This window comes from Salmo salar, chromosome ssa17, assembly GCF_905237065.1.
Source record: "Salmo salar chromosome ssa17, Ssal_v3.1, whole genome shotgun sequence".
Lineage (NCBI taxonomy): Eukaryota > Metazoa > Chordata > Actinopteri > Salmoniformes > Salmonidae > Salmo > Salmo salar.
The window spans coordinates 27,483,550-27,507,076 of record NC_059458.1 but is presented as its reverse complement, the minus strand read 5'-3'; the positions used below and the strand labels follow the sequence as shown (position 1 = coordinate 27,507,076).

The window sequence follows — 23,527 nt, the reverse complement described above, 5'->3', positions numbered from 1 at the left end:
GCAGGAGGGGATGAAGCCTGTGTGAGAGGAAGGAGTCATACTGGTTTGGGGGGGAAGGAACTAGCCTTACCCATAAAAATACATGGGTCACGGACTGTATAAAACTCAAACATTGTGGTTTGACTGTACGTGTGTGTCTGTTGTGGTTACTGATGCATCCTGAGTAGCATCCAGCTAACAAACTCATGGATGGCTGATGACTGCATCTCCCTAATGGTGCCCTGCAGGCAGGCAGGCAGGCAGGCAGGGTGTGTGTGTTGTTTTCCCAGCTCCTGGATGAGAGAAAGCGGTGACAGCGAGAGCAGCGGGCGGGATAAATTGAGCCACACAGCCACTCATAGGTGACCTTACCTCTGCCCTGTCCAATGAGAAGGCCCGTGAGACTGTGGTCTGCATCATAGGGGGCAGAGGGGAAAGCTCAGCCAGCTGCTACACAACAAGAAAGAGGGAGCTTTTAGCTCCATGTCCTGCTGTTCATCTAACACACACTATTGTTAGCCTCTACAGATGATTTGACCTTTTCCTACAGATTATTATCCCTTCAAGCACTGGCCTTTATCAGTCTCATCTCTCCCATCTTTGTCCCATTCCTCTTATCTATCCTCTCCTTTATTAGCCTAGGATCTGGTAATGGGTTAGATTGGAGGACTGCAGCGTGCCGCCCGGTTCGCCCAGTGAGGGGGGTCCAGGTGGTTAACCCACTGTGGGGAGCTGTTGTAATACTGATCCACTGAACCGATTGGAGTCAGTGAAGCTCTGGTTTGTTTCACACCAGGTTACACTAAAGGAGGGATTCCACAGGGAGGTAGACACTAGAGGTCTCCAACAAAGTGCTGGAGAAGAAAGTAAAAGTGCAATATGTGCCATGTAAAAAAAGCTAACGTTTAAGTGCCTTGCTCAGAACATGAGAACATATGAAAGCTGGTGGTTCCTTTTAACATGAGTCTTCAATATTCCCAGGTAAGAAGTTTTAGGTTGTAGTTATTATAGGAATTATAGGACTATTTCTCTATACGATTTGTATTTCATATACCTTTGACTATTGGATGTTCTTATAGGCACTTTAGTATTGCCAGTGTAACAGTATAGCTTCCGTCCCTCTCCTCGCTCCTACCTGGGCTCGAACCAGGAACACATCGACAACAGCCACCCTTGAAGCAGCAGAGCCTTTGGTCATTAATATGGCCGAATCCGGAAACTATCATTTCGAAAACGAAACGTTTATTATTTCAGTGAAATACAGAACCGTTCCGTATTTTATCTAACGGATGGCATCCCTAAGTTTAAATATTGCTGTTACATTGCACAACCTTCAATGTTATGTCATAATTATGTGCAATTCTGGCAAATTAATTACGGCCTTTGTTAGGAATAAATGGACTTCACACAGGGCGTTGATATTTTATGGTTAGGTACATTGGTGCAACAACAGTGCTTTTTTCGCAAATGCGCTTGTTAAATCATCACCCGTTTGTCGAAGTAGGCTGTGATTCAATGAGAAATTAACAGGCACCGCATCGATTATATGCAACGAAGGACACGTTAGATAAACTAGTAATATCATCAACCATGTGTAGTTAACTAGTGATTATGTTAAGATTGATTGTTTTTTATAAGATAAGTTTAATGCTAGCTAGCAACTTACCTTGGCTTCTTGCTGCCCTCGCGTAACAGGTAGTCAGCCTGCCATACAGGCTCCTCGTGGAGTGCAATTTAAGGCAGGTGGTTAGAGTGTTGGGCAAGTAACCGGAAGGTTGCAAAAACGAATCCCCCCTGAACAAGGCAGTTAACCCCCGTTCCTAGGCCGTCATTGAAAATAAGAATGTGTTCTTAATCTGACTTGCCTAGTTAAATAAAGGTGTAAAAAAAATTCACGAAAAAAAAAATGTGAGAAAAAGAAAAAAAAAGAAAAAAACATTCTGCAAATCGGTGGCCAAAAATACCGATTACCGATTGTTATGAAAACGTGAAATCGGCCCTAATTAATCGGCCATTCCGATTAATCGGTCGACCTCTAGTAGACACACAGGTTGGCACGCACGCACACGTTGCTGAAGAGATCTGATAGCCTATGCATGGAAACATGAAGCACCATGTGAACTGTAGACTACATAACATGTGTAAACAACAACCTCCAGAGATCAGGTTACCTGCCAGCTAGGGCTGGGAAATGCCAGGGACCTCACGATATCATATTATCACCATACTTAGGTGCCGATACGATATGTATTGCGTTTCTCAATGTATTGCGATTTGATACTGTGATTTTTATTGCGATTTCGATATTCCAAACATATTGCTCACCATATGTCTTCTGTGGAGGGATGAGGGAGAGCCATGAGAAAACTGGTTTGATCAGTCAGGGAAATAAAGGTGCTGAAAACATGTCTTAATCTTTAAAAAGAAGACGAGAACAAACTATGAAGGAAAAATACTGGAGTTTTAGTGCAGGTACAGCCAAGTAGCACAAAAATAATATTGTGATATTGTCAAAACAATAGGATATTTAGTCTAAAAGAATATCCTGATACACAGGTGAATGCAAGTGGAAGTTATGATCCCTTATTGATTTGACCCGTTAAATCCACTTCAGTCAGCGTAAGCCTTGGGACAATTGAGACACAGATTGTGTATGTGTGCCATTCAGAAGGTGAATGGGCAAGACAAAAAATTTAAGCGGATGGCAGTAGGTGCCAGGTGCACTGGTTTGTGTCAAGAACTGCAACGCTGCTGGGGTTTTCCATGCTCAACAGTTTCCCTTGTGTATCAAGTATGGTTCACCACCCAAAGGACATCCAGCCAACTTGACACAACTGTGGGAAGCATTGGAGTCAACATTGGCCAGCATCCCTGTGGAACACTTGACACCTTGTAGAGTCCATGTCCTGAGGAATTGAGACTGTTGAGGGGAAAAAGGGTGTTCCTAATATTTTGTACCTCAGGGCTGGTGAGGAGGCCAGAGATCATGTTACCTGTCTGCCTGGTGAGGAGGCCAGAGATCATGTTACCTGTCTGCCTGGTGAGGAGGCCAGAGATCATGTTACCCGTCTGGCTGGTGGGGAGGCCAGAGATCATGTTACCCGTCTGCCTGGTGAGGAGGCCAGAGATCATGTTACCCGTCTGCCTGGTGAGGAGGCCAGAGATCATGTTACCTGTCTGCCTGGTGAGGAGGCCAGAGATCATGTTACCCGTCTGCCTGGTGAGGAGGCCAGAGATCATGTTACCTGTCTGCCTGGTGAGGAGGCCAGAGATCATGTTACCTGTCTGCCTGGTGAGGAGGCCAGAGATCATGTTACCCGTCTGCCTGGTGAGGAGGCCAGAGATCATGTTACCTGTCTGCCTGGTGAGGAGGCCAGAGATCATGTTACCTGTCTGCCTGGTGAGGAGGCCAGAGATCATGTTACCCGTCTGCCTGGTGAGGAGGCCAGAGATCATGTTACCTGTCTGCCTGGTGAGGAGGCCAGAGATCATGTTACCTGTCTGCCTGGTGAGGAGGCCAGAGATCATGTTACCTGTCTGCCTGGTGAGGAGGCCAGAGATCATGTTACCTGTCTGCCTGGTGAGGAGGCCAGAGATCATGTTACCTGTCTGCCTGGTGAGGAGGCCAGAGATCATGTTACCTGTCTGCCTGGTGAGGAGGCCAGAGATCATGTTACCTGTCTGCCTGGTGAGGAGCACAAATGTCTCTGAAGGAATATCAGCAATATCAGCAGAAGCATGTTAGCATCACCCATGTCACAAACAGGACCTTTGCTTCGTGGTAACAATCCTCTCTCACCACCTCAATGCAGAGGCTGAGGTAGGAAACACGGTCTGAAATGTATGGAGTGCAAACTGCAAAGTCCTTTCCTTACAGATGATGGCGTCATGATGCTTCATTGAGTGATCATTCTAAAGAGTAGGCATAATGTTTCTGTATGACAAAGACCATGATGCTGACTAACTGAGAACATTACTGAACCAGCCAACAGAACATTGTGTGAGCTCCCTCCTCACCTCAGCAGTCAAATGTGAGGCAGTGTGATGTAGTGCTGTACTGCTGTCTGGGGATGGATGGATGTGATTTAGCAGGAACAAATGCTGCAGAATACAGAGATCAGAGCATGCCGAGTCTGAAATGACACATTTTACATTTACATGTTAGTCATTTAGCAGACGCTCCTATCAGGAGTGATTAGGGTTAAGTGCCTTGTTCAAGGGCACATTGACAGACTTTTCACCTCGTCTGCTCCGGGATTTGAACCAGCGACCTTTCAGTTACTGGCCCAACGCTCTTAACCGCTAGGCTACCTGCCTGCCGCCACCGACACTCTATTCACTATATTGTGCACTACGTTTGACCAGTGTCTCTGATCAAACGTAGTGCACTAATATGGAGAAAATAGGGTGCCTGTGACATCAGCATCCTTCAGCAGTACAACTCTGTAAAACCTGCGCGCACACACACACACACACACACACACACACACACACACACACACACACACACACACACACACACACACACACACACGGTTGCATAATGGGACTAAAAACACTTCACAAGGCATCCCCCACTTATTATTACAGTCAGGACATCAGTCAGCCATCACAGGAATTACATAACTGCTCTTCTGTTCGGTGTGCAATCTCATCCTCTTTTCTTCTCCCTCACTGCCCCATCTCTCCCTCACAGCCCCATCTCTCCCTCACTCGCTGTTTCTGTCTCTCTTCTCTCTCCCTCAATCCCTTTTTGTTTCTCTCCACCTCACTCTCCCTCCCTCCGTCACTCTCTCTCTCCCTAGATATCAGTCATTCTGTCGGGAGTGACAGTTGTCCTGGCCGGGTTTGAAAGATAAAGGAAGTGTGACGTAGCAGTTTTCAGAGTGGATTTGCCATCTGTCAGACGAGTGTTCGGCGAGATGTCATTCAAGGTGCCTGAAAACGACAGGCTCTAATCCCAACCAACCTGATCTACAATCCAACCACATGTTTCCAAACATGACGCTGGTTTCTCCATCAGAAGAGCATTTGGTGATCTGACATGTTTAGAGAAGTAGAATCTCTGTCAGAATGTTCCAGGCTACTGTGACAGAGCTAGCCTTCTCTAAGATAATTCAAATATACAATATAATCAGAACACGTGATACAGTGCACACATGGCCGACACCATTTGGTAAACAAAACAAGCATACATGGTAACAACTGGACTTAATAAAACATCCAGGAGAAAAGCAAACGGTGTCCCATCTCAGAATATATGATATAGCCCTAAATCATATCAAAGTGTATAGGTCAAATGGGCCGAATACAACAGGTGTAGACTTTACAGTGAAAATGCTTACTTACGAGCCCATTCCCAACAAGTTAGTTAAACGCGATATTTCTGGAGTACTGACGGAGCCCCAGACCAACAGTGACTGATCTTGTTCAAACCAGTCCTCAGCTCCTACTACTGACCACCAAGCCTGGAGAGAAGAACATCAGCTCAGTCCACACACTCCAATCAGAACCATTAACCTAGCCAATGTTGATCCAGTGCCAACAGCACTCGAGCACCAAAGAAATCTATCCCTGCCCAGACCACACTCCGTTTCTCCATTCAGGAGAGGCCCACTCCAGACAGTTCCTTTGTACCTCTGACAGGACAGGTCCAGGTACTGGTGAGCAAGTCCCAGCAGGTAGCCACCCTCCCCTCACTGTGTCCAGAGGGTACATGTAGGACCACACACACACACACACACACACACACACACACACACACACACACACACACACACACACACACAGTCAGTGATGGCGGTGGGATAACCCTTGCCTCAGTCACCCACACACTGCTCACACCCACCGCAATCACCTTTTGTTGTTAACAGCTATGTTAACTCAATGTGTGACACTTTCTGCTTGCTCTTCTTTGCTGCTGGCTCCAACATCAGTGGAAAGTGGGTCAACAACACCTGGCTGTCTGGCAAGTCCTCCCCAACTCCCCACCTCCCTACCCTACCTACCACACAGCACCCATTTCTATGCAAATGAACAGAGTCTATACAGGGAATGAGAGAAGCCGGTTGCCATTCTCAACGACAACAATACTAGGCCTTCACTACAATACTGTTGGACACTTCATCAGTCAATCGATAGAGTAACAAAGCAGTAGCCATGAGTCACGATATGATGACGCCATTATAACAGGACAATGTATTATCAAGGGGGTCATGAGATAATGAATGTCACTCCTCCTAGTACATAGTGGTAGCCCAACATCTGCCCAGCTGTGTGAGAAGTTGGAAAAGCAGATCATCGGAGCTTCCCATCAAGTAGTTCTGCATGCAACTTATTGAAATGATAAGCTACTGATTTGTATGCGAGTGTCATACAGCTGGGCTAAGTGCTTGTTGAAACAGCTCAATAGAGAAATCGATTGTTGATTGACAATCAGGGAACCAAGGCCTATACATTCATTCATTCATACAGTATAGCAGCTCTGCCTTGATGTAACCATATTAAAATGATACAACACGTCGACACCACAGCAGTAAACAGATTTGAGAGGATTAGAGAGTGCAGAAGAAAACATGTTATGGTGATGTACCGACGGCTACATGCACCCCTACTGCCTTACCTTCAATGGCGATGACATGTTCGCGAATCTGATTCTGCAGGATGGGCTCTTCCACGCGCTCCAGCAGTTCATATATGGAATAGATGTTTGGATGGACGGATTCGAACCTCTGGATCTCAGACCGAATGGCAGCCGAGTTTGCAAGGTGCTGCTGATAGTTCATTTTGCGCGTCGTTTTTGTTCTTGCCCTTTCACGACTGGTAACGAGTTGACTGGTCTGGTCAAGTGGTGTGGTCCTCAGCACAATATTGTGGGTGAGGCACGCCAAATAATTTGTAGATAGCTAGCTACTTGATTCAAACTGCAAATGTGGCTTGAAATGAAACAGCAGTTACTTGTCAGTGAGTCCATGTAGCTAGCTGGCTATCCGTGAGTCCAAACAACCGACCCGGGCTCTCCTGATTCGAAATCCTGGAGGAGTGACAGTAGAAGAGTCGGCTGAGCAACGCTTCCCCATATCCTTGTTCCGTCCCTCACGGAGTGTGTTAGTAAAAACCCTATTCACGAATATTAGCGTGTGTATGAATACTAGCAAACAGGTATGACTGTAGTACAGTACTTGTCATAACTCTCAAACGCTGGAAAGGTTTGAAAACGCTTGCTAAATAGGCCCTTTGGCATTTGCTAACTCGGTAGCTAGCAGTAGCTAACGTCCAAGCCGGGGACAAAACTCAGAATTTCTCAAACCCCTATCATTCTCTCCTTAGACCGACCAATCTGTTTGAGCTTTTCTTCACAAACATGCAAATAAACCAATGTAGTTATGTACCCATGCAAACCTGCCAAAAGCAATCTACATAACTAGCTAAATAGTTACTAATCGTGGCTGGATGTGTGTTCTGCGCAGCCAAGTCCTCGTTCGTTGTATTGTTTAGCGTGCAAAAGCAGGCGCAAAACTCCCCCCACAGTCCGGATTTGGTCCAAACACTGGGCGCATGAAGTTGCCAAAAATTCCAAGACACAATAAAAATCTGGCTACTTATTGCTATGAGAGCAATATATATTTAACAGATTGCTCTAGTTTGTCGGCAAACATAGGTGCTTTCCCCTTCCTCTTGGGTAGAAATCCATCCCGTCTGTATCATTGGACGTCATTCCCTGAACGTTTCCTACTGGAAAACGTCTGCTGCAACCCATAGACTTAGATAGACATCGCATCATTGTATCTGTCCTGTAATGGAATCTGTGAGAGCACAGGCAGAGCCATTGCGTCCATCTCCATTTTGAAGTAGTCAATTTTTTTATTCTACTACTTCTATGAGTTGGCAAACAAACTGAACGGGTGCATACTGCCACCTGGAGTGTGTTGTTTTAACAGGTATAAAGCCAGGGTTAGCAATTTATTGCCAGCTGCATTTATGGAATGTTTTCTCAGGAGTATAATTCATTGGCTGATCCCTCCTGGTGACCTGGATAGAATTGTATGATCCTTCCTTAACACATAGGAAGTCCCACCCAGTTGACTACTTTAAAATGGTGAAAGTCCTCAATGGCGATCCCCATGCTAAAATAGGCATTTGGGCACGATAGTTCATTTGGGCACACGCGCTTTCAATCTATCTCTATGGCGGCAACCATATAACGCATTGGCTGGTTTAGAGGCGTCGCGTTCTTGAATGTACTTATTGCGCGGAGGCTGCGCATCTGTTTCTCAGGGCATTTGAAGAATGTTCACTCACATGTACAGTATATGCCAATATATAACATTAATTTAGCCATATATATGGAGCTCTATGGTATTAATATTTGAGAAGAGATACATTTGGCTTGCAAATTAGTGCAATATAGCGTAGCATCTGCATAAACAAGCAAAGATCATACATGATTACACTCAAAACTAAAAAATGTATTGCTATATTTTATTGATTGATTTGAAATGTTAAATATTTATTTTGATTAATTGACTTATTTATACACAACCTCGTTATCAGAAAGATAATACTCCTTAGTTCCACCATAGAAATATTGATCCCATCTATGAAAACATAGAAACAGTACAGAGACCTTGAGTCGATTGATATCTTAGGTCAATGCCACTCACTCATCCCTGAGGCTGCCTCGTCATTTATATTTACATAGGATATATCCAACATTTCATATTCCTGACTTGAAAAGTTCAGCGGTCCTCTTCAATCTGTCCAGCCAGGCACTGCTTCCCCATCCACCATTAAGTAATGGACGATGCCAGCTCTCTTCTTCCCACTGCTCAAAGCCTTGATGCAGCATTCATGGTCTGCCACCGTGAAGTGTGTCTCTGTTCCGTCATCCACAAACTCTCCCTAAAGCCGACAATAAGAGAAGGTGCATAAATATCAATAAAGGACTGGAATGACTAAAGTATGAACCAAAACATTAGTGAATCATGTTAAACCAGAACCTTGGCCTATGTATGTATGTAACATACATGGGTAAAATAACTTCACATTCAATTCCATATGATGTTGAAAAAGTACCTCTGTCTCCATTTTCTGCCCATTGAACCATACATCCATCGTGTCCTTTTCTGTTGAAATAAACCATACAGTAGCAATTTAGTATATTATTAGCATTGCTTGCATCATATTTTTCACCATAGGCCTATAGGACAGAAGCGCCATGCAGTGCATTGGAATGATTGTTAATGATTTACCGGTGTGCATTACACATCCATAAGAGCATCAAAACATCACACAGCACAGAGTTCCCTGCTTTGTTTATTCATGTCACATGGATCTTTCTGCTATAGGCTACAAAGGATAGTGTCCCTTCCAATCAGGTTGCTCGCATGGCTTAAAATAGCCCGCCCAGAAGTGTTCCCCTAAATAGATTATACTCCTCAGAACAGCGCTGATCTGCATGTTGCCTTACACACATCTGACTATGTTATTATAGACTTTTTAGAATAGACAGTGTAGTTGGTATTGACACTGAAATATTGCTAAATGCTCATAGGAAAGAACATCCTTTTGGTTTTTTGAGCCTTACCAAGGACAATCCTGCAGTCAACACCATCCACTTGCAGCACCCACGTCTTAGTGACTTTGGATCTGTTATCTATGAACTTCTGGAGACTCTTGCCATCAATCTCCAAGGTGTACTCGTAGGTAAAGCCACTGATAGCCTCAATGTTTACTGTTGCTTTTGTTTCCATGCCTCCCACTGTGAAGGTCTCCTTTCCAACCAGTTTGAACATCCAATCTCTTCTGAGCACCTCCTGAGGAAGAAAGCAAATCAGACAGCCATAGGCCTTCTGTACATAGCTCTGACTAAACAATAACACATTAGAGATTTTAAAAAGGAATACGTTTCAGGGCCTATGTACCTGTCCATTGATCCAAACAACCCTCTTCCCTGTCGTCGTGCCGTGTTCAAACTCAATCCTGTAAACCCCATCGCTTAACGCCACCTCCCAGATACCAACAACATCTCCGGCCATCATCTTGACTGACCTTCCAGGGGTATAAAGCCTGTAGGCCTAACTGGAAATGATTATATATGTCCCATCGACGCTATCCTCATTTCAAACCAAGGTTGTAGTTCAAATCTCATCCTATTGGCAGTTATTAAGCAATGTTAGTCCGTGTGTCCATCAAACTGTCCTGGATCTGCTCTGCTCTGCCTGCTCAGCAACAAGTGCAAACTGCAATACTGTAAGAGGCTTATTGCTGCAAGACCTCTTTCAATCCAATTACTGCCAGAGGTAATTTGTATGTGAGACTTCTACAGTGAATGACTATATCTTCTTTAGACAGGCCTAGGTGATGCCTATACCTTCGTTAGACAGGCCTAGGTGATGCCTATATCTTCTTTAGACAGGCCTAGGTGATGCCTATACCTTCTTTAGACAGGCCTAGGTGATGCCTATACCTTCTTTAGACAGGCCTAGGTGATGCCTATACCTTCTTTAGACAGGCCTAGGTGATGCCTATACCTTCGTTAGACAGGCCTAGGTGATGCCTATACCTTCTTTAGACAGGCCTAGGTGATGCCTATACCTTCGTTAGACAGGCCTAGGTGATGCCTATACCTTCTTTAGACAGGCCTAGGTGATGCCTATAGCTTCTTTAGACAGGCCTAGGTGATGCCTATACCTTCTTTAGACAGGCCTAGGTGATGCCTATACCTTCGTTAGACAGGCCTAGGTGATGCCTATACCTTCTTTAGACAGGCCTAGGTGATGCCTATACCTTCTTTAGACAGGCCTAGGTGATGCCTATATCTTCTTTAGACAGGCCTAGGTGATGCCTATACCTTCGTTAGACAGGCCTAGGTGATGCATATACCTTCTTTAGACAGGCCTAGGTGATGCCTATACCTTCGTTAGACAGGCCTAGGTGATGCCTATACCTTCGTAAGACAGGCCTAGGTGATGCCTATACCTTCGTTAGACAGGCCTAGGTTAAATAAATCACACACACAATTAGCAAACTAATCAACAAATGAATCACACATTTGTGATCAAACATACAGTATAAAGAAAGCGTCTTTATTAAGGATCTTTCTGTCGTCTTTTTTCAAGCATCTTTGGGTCTTTGAAAAGCGATATAAACATCCCTTGGACTATTATTAACATTAGTAATACAAAGAGCCTTGACGTAAGCAGTTTAGAAGCTTAAATGTAGTTTATAAATCTTCAATAAATAGCTATAACACTGGTTGAATTTGGAGCGTGCCAAATAGTGAGCTTATATATGATTGCAGTGTTATTGACTGTTACGGTTATTATTGATAGTGCGGTCATTATTTGGTATATTGACCAAGATATTCAGACGATCACAGAAGAGCGCGCATGACTCGACCTTCGCCTCTCCTGAGCCGGTTGGGGGAGTTGCAGCGGTGAGGCAAGATCGCAATTGGATATCACGAAATTGTGAAGAAAAAGGGGGTAAAATGAAAACAACAAAAACATATAAAATAAAACTAAGAATTGCATACTTTGTGGCAAAGCCTGCCAGTAGATGGCATAACACTACCTTGTCTAGTTTCCCTCAATAAAACTTCCTAACTTCCCAAAACTTAAGTTTACTGGCTATTAATAACAACAATAATGAAGTGTGCTTGTAAAAATCTATATGAATACAATTCCACTCCCATCATGTATTTCTATTGACATTATTCTAATAAAATATAAAATAGTTGGGCCTACCATATCTGATTATGTTAACCTAAAACGACATCCATATAGACTGCATTGGTAATACATAAATAAATGCAGCCAAGTTATTTCATGAGCAGATATGGTTGGAATAACTATAGTGCTGTATTCTGTGTACATGTGGGCGGTGTCGAACCTTGCCGTGAGAGACGCTACTTAAGCTGCGTTCAAATGCTAGTCGGTACTAGGAAACTCGGAAATGTTCGACTTGCTGATTGGTTGAACGCGGCACGTGTATAGCTATAAACAATTAGCAAGTCGGACATTTCCGAGTTTTCTCGTTCCGAAGTGCACGTGAACGCGGCATAAATCGTTTCTTTCTTGGTCTTGGGTTGGTCCTCAGAGGGGAGAGAGCGCTTATGGAGTCTGTGGTTACATAGTATTTCCTCGGGTAACTCGATGCGCTGGAAGGGGGAAGGCAGAAGATCCCTCCTTGCCGACAACGCATTGAGACTTCCAGAAATCTGTCTCCTTCTGAAGAAGTTAGAAAAGAGGAAAATGGCTTCTAAAGTTACAATCGATGGAGTAAGTTTTGTATAGACAGAATATATGGAACCGTTACGTGTATCCGCCTAGTAAGCAGAGGTCGCACTGTCTACATTAACATAGAAAATGAAATGTATGTCATTTCAGCTGCAGGAACTGATAAAGGAGGCATTGGACGACTGCCATAATATTTCTTATCGTCGGGGAGTTCTTTTTTGTCACCAGAATGGAATGGTAATTGGTGCATTTTCATGTAAACTTTCAGCAGGATTATTGCACACATGTTGACAAGTGTTTGTGTTTACTTTATTGAAGCAGCCCAGATTGTGCATTTGTCTTTCTGAACAGTTACGTCATAACCTACTGCTGAACAATTTTTTTTTATTCTCAAACAAAGCACTTTTATGGATAATCACTGATCAGTTATTTCATCTGAAAACTGGACACAACGTCAGAAAGACAGAGGACTACAGGCAATGTCTCTCTCACGGATCTTCTTATACCCACTGTAGGTTTTTCTTTGACACTGCAAAAATGAAACAGACACTGCATCTCTGTGTGTTATGGCTGTTGCTGGTATGGAACACAGGGGCCTCTGACAGGAGACCCCTCAAAAGGACAATCTTACGACGAACATCCCTCCAGGGCGGGGTTTTTAACAGAACACAAAATGTGTTGAACTCTGACAGTATTGCTCCTTCCGCTGGTGGTATAAATGTATCCCCTATAATGAGCCATTGTGACAGAATGCAGAGAGATGAGAAAGCTGAGCCTCCAAGAAGAAGAAAAGGACCACCAAGCAGAAGGATGATGCCAAGCAGAAGAATACCCCAACAACCAAAGAAACCCATAAACCAGGTTGGCACTGGCACATCTCAAGACAACAGTAAACCAGTGACAGGGGTGGCGGTTCAGCCTCAGTCCACACCAGGCCGAACCGTCCCCGGCAGCGCAGGCTCTCTCAACGTCCTGGCCACCTTCGCTGGGAAGAACCGGGTCCTGGTCATCTCCGCCCCACATGACTCAGACGGTTACTATCGCCTGATGATGACCCTCCTCAAGTCGGACGTCTACTGCCAGATGGCGGAGCGGCACATGCAGATGATAGTGATGTTCCACCAGGAGGGAGAGCGGGGCGGGAAGGTGCGGCGGGTCAACGCCAAGGGACAGGTGACGGAGGAGCCCCTGGATACGGTCCTCATCCCTAGGCTGATGAACTTCCTGAAGCTGGAGGAGGGGAAGTTTGGCATGGTTCTCCTGAGGAAGACCCTCCAGGTGGAGGAGAGGTACCCGTACCCGGTCAGGCTGGAGGCTATGTACGAGGTGATGGACCAGACCCACATGCGCAAGCTGGAGAAGGCCAGGCAGAGGGGCTTCGTGCAGAGGTGCAAGGCGGCCGGTGTTGAGGGCCAGGTGGTTGAGTCTCAGGACCAGGGGGTATTGACCACGGGGTCAGAGGTCAGAGTGAACTCTACAGTGGAGAGGGGGCCAGTGAGGAAAGGGGTGCAGAGACCAGCTCAAGGACCAAAGGCTGTGACAGTTACCACAACCCGACCAACCACAACCACCACAAAACCAACTATGACCACAAAGGCAACCACACTTACAACAAAGCCAGCCACAACCACCACAACAAAACCACCACCAACAACAAAAGCAACCACGACCATAACTACAGCAAAGCCAACCTCAACCACAACCACCACCAGAAAAACAACCACAACACAACCAACAACTACTACAACCACCACAAAAGTAACCTCCACAACAAAACCAACAACCACCACAAAAGTAACCTCCACAACAAAACCAACAACCACCACAAAAGTAACCTCCACAACAAAACCAACAACCACCACAAAAGTAACCTCCACAACAAAACCAACAACCACAACAAAAGCAACCACGACCACCACCACTACAAAACCAACCACCACAACAAAACCAACAACCACAACAACACGACGAACCACAACCACCACAAAACCCACAGTTCTGAAGCCCTTGGACCCCCAGACAACACCACACTGGGACCTAGAGGTCCCCACCACAGACGAATCCTCCTACATCCTCTCAGAGACCCACAAAAATGGCATAGATGACGTTACAGAATCCCACAGAGACCAATATGAAGAAGACACAACCGACGATACCAAACATGGCCGACAAGTTGTTACCTCTCCAACTCAGCTCACTAACGACAAACCAACTGAAGGTGGGGAAGAGCTGGGCAGTGAACTTAAGGTTGACTCTGATGCACAGGTGGAAACAGCTTCCCCCAAGAAGAGCAAGGTCAAGCGGCCTGTCAATGCAGAGAGGAAGAAAAAGGCTGATAAATCAGGCAAAAAGAGTAAAGCAGACAAGAAAAGGTTGAAGGCTTCTAAAGACAGTGATGGTGGCTTCTATCGTGGCAGGAGACCAGGGAAGAAGGCCGTTATTAACCAGGAGAAAGAAGCAGACAACAAGAAGCCCCCCACAAAACAGCCAAACCTCTTAGTATCCTTTTTTGGTCATTTTGAGAAGAGACGACGTCTACTTGTGAGTATTCTGTTGTATTACATAAATGTATTGATTAAATCTGATATGAAGCATGCATATTGGTACACTAGAACAGAATATAACTAAATAGAATAGAACTGAACAGAATAGAACTGAACAGAATAGAACTGAACAGAATAGAATAGAACAGAACTGAATAGAATAGAACTGAACAGAATAGAATAGAACTGACTAGAACAGAACTGAACAGAATAGAACAGAACAGAATAGAACAGAATAGAATAGAACAGAATAGAACAGAATACAATAGAACAGAATACAATAGATACATGATACAACACTCACTTTTCTTTCCCTCCCAGGTGATCAGTACTCCAGACGAGGAGAATCCTATGTACACGCAGCAGAGAGATGAGTATCTGGAGCATGTGTGTGAATTGGGCGTCAGAAAAATCTCTCTTATCACCATCTTTGGCTCTCTGACCAATGGCACCATGAAGATGGACCATTACCAGGCTGGTAAGTAAAGTTTTGAACTTTGTGTTGCTAATTTTCAATTCTATTTTACTCTGATGACAAGTGTAATACAAGTTTGTGGTTACAGAGAAGGATCAGCCTCTGAAAGGCATGAAAGAAGAGGACTTCACAAACCAGCCCCTCATCAGAGCCTTGAGGAATGAGTTGGGACTGATATTTGACGACTACTATATGGTGCTGACCGACTTTGATATGAAAGTGAAGGTTGGTTGGCCTTGTTTCCCTATAAAGCTTACTGCGGTATAATTACAATGTATTATTGTATACTGCTGCTTAGTATTGTGCATCCTGGAAGACCTTATTTTGATGAAAGAGCGTTTAACCTTTCGGTCCTATGTCTGAGTGAAAATCCATCATGTCGGTTGAGTGCTTCAATAACTCCATTTTACTGCAGTGAATTGATACAGTATCATCCGTAACACTTTTTCTGTCTATAGATTGGTGATATGGTTTTCTGTCCCCATTCACAGCAAGAATATGAGGTGCCCATCGCCATGACGGCTGTGTTTGACTACGTAGACACATTCTCTTCTCGCATCAAGGAGATGGAACAGCAGAAGAAGCAAGGAGTGACGTGTAAGAAAGAAGACAAATCCAAATCCCTGGAGAACTTCCTCTCACGGTACTAGTGGGCTTTTGTTATTATCTAGGACTATGCAATTGCAATATAAGACTGTGTGACTGCAGTTTCAAGTCAACACAACTGACAAATACACTTGCCTAAAACGGACACTGACATCCTGTGTGCTCCTGGTCGAACATATATGCAAATAAATAAAGAAATGCATTTGTAACCTTTTTGTTCTTCTCAAAGGCTTGTGGAATTTAGTTTGTATATATTTGATGTCATTGTTTGTTCTGTGTTGAATTTTTCTAGGTTCCGCTGGAGACGCAGGCTGTTTGTGATCTCGTCCTCTGACGACGAGGAATGGGCCTATCAGCAGCAGCTCTACGCCCTGACTAGCCAGGCCTGCAATCTGGGTGAGTAGTGATGTCACACTGTTGTCTCAGGCCTGTTCGGTACATTAGACGTTTCTTGATGATTTCACTGGGGCCCTTAAGTGTTTGTCTTGGCTGCGTCACAGCCATTTGCGGAGATGTTCAGAATGTGTGGCCACACTTTGGTCAGCTAGGGTGACAGGTAGCGTAGCGGTTAAAGCGTTGGGCCAGTAACTGAAAGGTTGCTCGTTCGAATACCTGAGCCAACAAGGTGAAAATCTGTCGATGTGCCCTTGAGCAAGGCATTTAACCCTAATTTGCTCCAGTGGTGCTGTACTACTATGACTGACCCTGTAAAACAACACATTTCACTGCTCCTATCTGGTGTATGTGGCAATAAAACATGATCAAATCATTTTTGCCTGTTACTTCAAGAGCAGACCTATTTCCTGAATCCCTCACCAGCTCGCTCCCTCAAGCTTATAGAGAGAGTGCAGGGAGGGTTATCTCTCAAATACCACTCCTGAAACACACTGTCCTCATCCCTGGTTGTTACTGTCTGTCACTGTTGGTCCAACGAGCCACGCTGTACAAGCATCATGATATATCTTTTCAGAGTTGAAATGAACTACTAACATAACTATTAACAGAAGATAATCTCATGGAATGTCAACTTATTTGTAGCTTGCAGAGTCTGTCACAATGAGTTTTAACTGTTGCAAAATATGTAACAAACTGCATTAGCTATGCAAACAAACGGAAGGGAATTGTTGGCGTTTTAGCTATAACATGCCTGAATTGTTTAGGTTAGAAAATGGACACCATTCTAAAGCTGGGTTACGATAGAGGTCTCTTGAGACTCGCCAGAATGTTTGGTATTTGGTTTTGAGCCTGTTGTAGACAATGTGGTCATCTACTGATGAAAAACAGGGTTCTTAGTTTGGGAGGACAGGCTATTGTTTAGCTGCCAACACAGTCTTTCTGTGGATGACATTAATAGTACTGGGATGAAAGATCTGCAAATTAGAAACATTTGATTTGGGGACAAGACCGTTGAGCTTCAGTTGTATACATGACATCAAACAGGCCATGATTGGGAGTCCCATAGGGCGGCACACAATTGGCCCAGTGTCGTCTGGGTTAGGGTTTGGCCGGGGGTAGGCCATCATTGTAAATAAGAATTTGTTCTGAACTGACTTGCCTAGTTACATTAAAACCACTGCTTACGCCTATATCCAAACCTTCACATGTACTAGATGTCTTTGGGAAGGCGCTTGGGCTTGGTTTGAAAGGGGTTTGATATTCAGCATAAGAGGTGCAGTGGTGTAATGTGAAATGACGTGTTTTCACCTCGCTCTACTCAGGCCTGCGCCACTTGTCTGTGCTGAAGCTGATTGGAAAGGACATGGAGGATATGGGCGGGACCCTTGAGCTATACCCAATCAACGGTAAGAAACAGAGCTACTGTTACCATATTGGTGGGAAAATCCTGAGCTTATATAACTGAAGATTTGATTTAGGTTTAAGTCTTCTTCTTCTTCCATTCCTCTTCTAAACATTATGTTGTTCTTAATGTATGAAATCAATTAAAGTTAACCCCTCAACCCTGCTTGTGTCACAGGGACTGCCACTGTGGAACGTGAGGACGTTTCTCCCTCTCTTGTGCATGACATCAGGAACTACTTCCAGATCAGCCCAGAGTACTTCTCTATGCTGCTGATGGGGAAAGATGGCAACGTCAAGTCCTGGTACCCGTCTCCCATGTGGTCCATGTCCATCATATATGATCTGGTTGACTCCATGCAGCTCCGCAGACAGGAGATGGCTATCCAGCAGTCCCTTGGCATGCGCTGTCCCGAGGATGAGTATGGGGGCTACGGTCATGACAGAGACCCGGATGGTTACCACCGTGGATATGGTTACTAAAGGATTGAGAATAGGATGTTCCCCTCAGGATGTGTTCCATTTTCTATTTAGGCCTGGTTGTGGCCTTGTCCCAGGAACTATATGAAGCCATTGTATGAATGGCATTTCATGAAGGCTTTTCTTTTGCATTTTGATAACTGTGACGTTTTTATAAGAATTTACTTTTCTATAATAGATTATGAAAATGCAACATACTTTTTCTTCCATTACATTTTTGTCTATTGAATGTATGATTTGTTTCACAGGGAGAATGGAGATTTCAGATTCAAAACATTTGGCAATTGCCTTTTATGTTGTGCATATATTTGTTATCTTGTATGTAGATATACAGGTAACTGCCAAAATAAAGGAAATACTTGAGTAAATGAGGGATACAAAGTGTTTTGAAAGCAGGTGCTTCCACACAGGTGTGGTTCCTGAGTTAATTAAGCAATTAACATCCCATCATGCTTAGAGTCATCATCAATCAGTTGTCACAAAGTGCTTATACAGAAACCCAGCCTAAAACCCAAAAGAGCAGGCAATGCAGATGTAGAAACCCAGTGGCTAGGAAAAACTCCCTAGAAAGGCCAGAACCTAGGAAGAAACCTAGTGCGGAGTCAGGCTCTGAGGGGTGGCCAGTCCCCTTCTGGCTGTGCCCGGTGGAGATTATAAGAGTACATGGGCAATTAAGGCCAGATCGTTCTTCAACCCCACCCAATTTGCCAAATCAGAGCCCCCACACCACCAGAGAGATATCAACAGACCACCAAATATAGCCCACGAAGATCTCCCCCACCACACGAGCCCAAAGGGGCGCAAAACCAGACAGGAAGATGACATCAGTCACTCTACTCACTCAAGTCGAGTATACCAAAAAATGCCTGGCACGTTGTGATGCACCCCTCTTAGGGGCTAGCAAAGCCAGTGACTCAGCCCCAGTAATAGGGTCAGAGGCATAGAATCCAGTGGAGAGAGGGGAGCCGGCCAGGCAGAGACAGCAAGGGGGTTTCGTCACTCCAGTGCCTTGCCGTTCACCTTCACACCCCTGGGCCAGATTACACTCAATCATATGACCTATTGAAGAGATGAGTCTTCAGTAATGACTTAAAGGTTGAGACTGAGTCTGCATCTCTCACATGGATCGGCAGACCATCCCATAAAAATGGAGCTCTATTGGAGAAGGACCTGCCTCCAGCTGTTTGCTTAGAAATTCTAGGAACAATAACGAGGCCTGCGTCTTGTGACTGTAGCGTACATGTAGGTTTGTACCGCAGGATCAAATCTGACAGATAGGTAGGATCAAGTCCATGTAATGCTTTGTAGGTTAGCAGGAAAACCTTGAAATCAGACCTAGCCTTAACAGAGACCAGCACTGGAGTAATATGATCAAGTGTTTTGGTTCTAGTCAAGATTCTAGAAGCCGTATTTAGCACTAGCAGATGTATTTATTTCGTTCTTTATCCAGGTAGCCGGAGAGTAGAGCATTTCAGTAGTCTAATCTTGAAGTGACAAAAGCATGGATTAGCTTTTCTTCATGATTTTTTTACAAAATGTTTCAGATTTTTGCAAAGATACGAAGATGGAAAAAAATGTTTTTTAAATATTTTTGATAAGGGTCCAGAGTAATGCAGAGGTCCTTCACAGTTTTATTTTAGATGACTGTACAACCATTGAGATTAATTGTCAGATCAAACAGCACATCTCTTTGTTTCTTTGGACCTAGATCCAGCATCACTGTTTTGTCTATTTTAAAAGTAAAATAATTGCCGCCATCTACTTCCTTCTGTCTGAAACACAGGCTTCTATTCTATTCTATTCTCGTTCTGAAAGTATTCAGACCCCTTGACTTTTTCCACATTGTTTTACGTTACAGCCTTATTCTAAAATGGAGTGGACTATGGAGAGCCGTTGAATGGCAGCTGTCATACTACTGCATTACTACTAGTGCATTTAGTCCATATCTGCCTTAACCCGCACTGTGGGCCTTGTCTTTGTTCTCTTGGTATAATAATGTCATTTGTATAAGTAAAATGATGTTAAATGTTATATATATATATATAAGATCCACCATTGAGCACAAAAACAACACTTGTCACAGAATATTTTACATAGAAATAACATTAAAAAAAAAACAACACTCAAGACATGAGGAAAGTAGAACTTTGAAGTTCATGACCTTTTCGGTGTGGGTTGTTCGACCAATCACCCTTTGACAAGATGGATAAACTTGATATATGGAGGTACAATTTTGGGGCTTCACCATGTTTCATTGAAATGTACAGCTGTGTGTCGTCTGCGTAGCAGTGACAGTTGACATTGTGTTTCCAAATGACATCACCAAGAGGTAGCATAGTGAAAACAATAGTGGTCCTAAAATTGAACCTTGAGGAATACTGAAGCTTAACATTGATTTGTCAGAAGACAAACCATCCACAGAGACTAACTGATATTTTTCCAACAGATAAGATCTAAACCAGGCATGAACTCGTCCGCGTAGACCAATTTGGGTTTCCAATCTCTCCAAAAGAATGTGGTGCTCAATGGCATCAAAAGCAGCACTGAAGTCTAGGGGCACGAGGACAGACACAGAGCCTTGGTCTGACGCCATTAAAATGTAATTTACCACATTTACAAGTGTGGTCTCAGTACTATGATAGGGTCTAAAACCAGAATGGAGCGTTTCGTATACATTATTTGTCTTCAGGAAGGAAGTGAGTTGATGAGAAACAGCTTTTTTCCAAAATAATTGAGAGGAATGGGAGATTCGATATAAGCCGATAATTCTTTACATTTTCCAGGTCAAGGTTTGGCTTTTTCAGGAGAGGCTTTATTACTGCCACTTTTAGTGAGTTTGGTACACATCAGGAGGATAGGGAGCCATTTATTATGTTCAACATAGGAAGGTGAAGCACAGGAAGTAGCTCTTTCAGTAGTTTAGTTGGAATAGGGTCCAGTAGACAGCTGGGAGGTTTAGAGGCCATGACGTGTCGAGATATACAGGATAAAAACACTAGAGTGTCTCTATTGATCCGAGGTCCTGGCAGTTCTGTGCAGACTCAGTATAACTGAGTTTTGGAGAAATACGCATATTCAAACAGGAGTCCGTAATTTGCTTTTTAATGATCATGATCTTTTCATCAAAGAAGTTAATTAATTCCTTTTTAGTTAGCTTTGCGACAGTGTCAGAAATCTATTTTGAATAGTTTTTTATTCTCCTCAGGTTGTAAAGGTAGGTTGATCGAGCAGCATTATGGGCTTTTTGATATTGCACGGTACTGTCTTTCCAGGGGCGAAAATCTGATATCAACTTTGGAGGGGGCAATTACCTGAAATTTTCTCAAGAGCAATTCCTGAGGGGGACACCAAAAGTAGTGCTGTAACACATAGCCTACATTGTAATATGGTAAATGTATATTGAGGAACCAAAGAAATAAGGTGTTTGCCGTACTCCTAACTACCGGTACCCAAAACTACACAACAGCAATACCATTGCGTTTAACAAATCTTAGTTCAGTCACCAGTTTAAGTTGAGAGTGGGGGTATCCATGGCATTTTCCAATTATGTTCCTATTTTACAAGTCAAAAAAATTTAGAACCTTTCATAATGTTGCCAAACAAAGACTCAACAAACTTACTCCCTGTCTCTGCCAGTCTGTCCCTGCATATCTGTCCCCAACTCTGCTGTCTGTGTGCCATCTGTTGCCTGCTCTGCCTAATGACATCATTGTGAAACATTTCCATTAGAATTTCATTTCTTTCTTATGAACATTTTATCAACTAGTCTTTGAGATATTAGGCTACTAGGGTTCTTACTATGCGTTTTGGTGTACTGAAAAATACTCTGATGTCCGTCTTTTATTTTTCTGCCATTTTTCTACCTGGCTGGCTGGCTACACACACACACACACACACACAGTGTGTAGGTTATTTACAGTAGGAGATGGTCTTCTATCATCTTATCTTTTATCATTCTATTTGGGCTTCGATCTAAAAGGTAGCTAGCAAATGTGAAACGGATTAAAATGACAAGAGTTGACAGCTGTATGAGTTCACCATTTACACAACATATGCTGCAACCTTTTGTAATTTTAATAGTTTGTTTCATATTGGCTGGCTTCCAACAATAGCTGAATTTGCAAAGCTAGTGAGCACCAATTCCGTTTCAGTGGTGTTTGCTATAATCTTTGCTACCCGGGTTAAATAAAGGTGAAATTAAATAAATAAAAGTTCACTTGCGACAATTTAGCTTTTGCAACGAGACCATTAAATATATTTAAGACAATGGTAGAAGAGAGTGTAGTTCTGTTCAGTTTGGATTTCAGTTTATCGCTAACCTTATCACAGGGACTTTGAAGCACTAACTTACATCATCTGCATGCTGATTCCATCTTTGACGACGCCACATAAATGGAATTGGTACTAGCTAGCTTAATAGTTAATATTTGCACGCTAGCTCTGCATATTCAGCTAGTGTGTGTGCGCGATTGACTGGATTAACCTCACATCAGTTACGTGCATTGAGTGCCTTTCAGACAGTAGATACGACCTCTCTGTTACCTAGCAAACTAAGGAACTGGCAGTGGATCAAACCATTGTGAGGCAAAGAGTGAGGGGGTTGCAATCTTTTGAAACTTAAAAACGCGCTATTAAGTGTCTATAATCAGCACAATTGCTTTCATTGCGTATTATTAATATTATTTAAATTACATAGTTATGTTTCAGTGATATATTGGGGGGGGACAAATCATATTTTTCCCAGGATGGGGGGGTCGTGTCCCCCCCCGTCCCCCCCCCGGGATTTCCGCCCCTGTGTCTTTCCAAGCTCGTTGGAAGACTTCCAATTTTGTGGAGATCTGGTCACTCGTGTAACCAGGAGGAGAGGCCTCATTTAACCAAGTATATTCATCAGGCTTGAGCCATGTTTCAGTCAGGCCAATCACATCAAGTTTATGATCAGTGATTAGTTAATTGACTATGACTGCCTTGGAAGTGAGGGATCTAACATTAAGTAGTCCTATTTTGAGATGTGAGCACAGGCGGCCGGTGGCACCTTAATTGGGAAGAACGGGCTCATAGTAATGGCTACGAGCCCGGAACGGAATATATGGAATGGTATCGAGCACATCAAACACATTTCCATGTGTTTGATACCATTCCAGCCATTACTATGAGCCGTTGTGGATGTGAGGTATTATCACAATATCTTTCAATAATGACAGGAATGGAGGTCTTTATTCCAGTGAGATTGCAAATGCGAACACCGCCATGTTTAGTTTTGCCCGACCTAAATCGAGGCACAGACATGGTCTGAATGGGAAAATCTAAGCTGACTACACTAAGCTGGCAGGCTGGCTGACAGACTACTGCCTGGCCTGCACCCTATCTCATTGTGGAGCTAGAGGAGTTAGAACCCTGTCTATGTT

The 23,527-nt window shown here is 43.7% G+C and overlaps 3 protein-coding genes across 3 annotated transcripts in view; 1 reads left to right on the top strand and 2 right to left on the bottom strand.

Annotated features, from left to right (window-relative positions):
- The window catches only part of agap1 (ArfGAP with GTPase domain, ankyrin repeat and PH domain 1), a 310,237-nt gene extending 302,523 nt beyond the window's left edge, over positions 1–7,714 (bottom strand). The window contains 1 exon segment of the mRNA XM_045699311.1: positions 6,602–7,714. Coding sequence (XP_045555267.1) covers positions 6,602–6,764 — 163 coding nt within the window. The 5' untranslated portion in view covers positions 6,765–7,714.
- Positions 7,715–8,430: 716 nt separating this feature from the next.
- LOC106574809 (fas apoptotic inhibitory molecule 1) lies at positions 8,431–10,208 on the bottom strand. The gene is made up of 4 exons (XM_014150899.2): positions 9,903–10,208; positions 9,566–9,794; positions 9,055–9,104; positions 8,431–8,880 (listed from the first exon to the last, which is right to left on the bottom strand). Exons 1-4 carry the CDS (start codon positions 10,017–10,019, stop codon positions 8,731–8,733), a joined length of 546 nt encoding a protein of 181 aa, XP_014006374.1. The 5' UTR covers positions 10,020–10,208; the 3' UTR covers positions 8,431–8,730.
- Positions 10,209–12,032: 1,824 nt separating this feature from the next.
- Positions 12,033–18,487, top strand: LOC106575787 (coiled-coil domain-containing protein 80). The gene is made up of 9 exons (XM_045699310.1): positions 12,033–12,260; positions 12,369–12,455; positions 12,734–14,759; positions 15,083–15,239; positions 15,325–15,461; positions 15,728–15,879; positions 16,135–16,238; positions 17,561–17,644; positions 17,818–18,487. The coding sequence occupies exons 2-9, from the start codon at positions 12,448–12,450 to the stop codon at positions 18,120–18,122; spliced, it is 2,973 nt and encodes a 990-aa protein (XP_045555266.1). The 5' UTR covers positions 12,033–12,260; positions 12,369–12,447; the 3' UTR covers positions 18,123–18,487.
- The last annotated feature ends 5,040 nt before the right edge of the window (positions 18,488–23,527 follow it).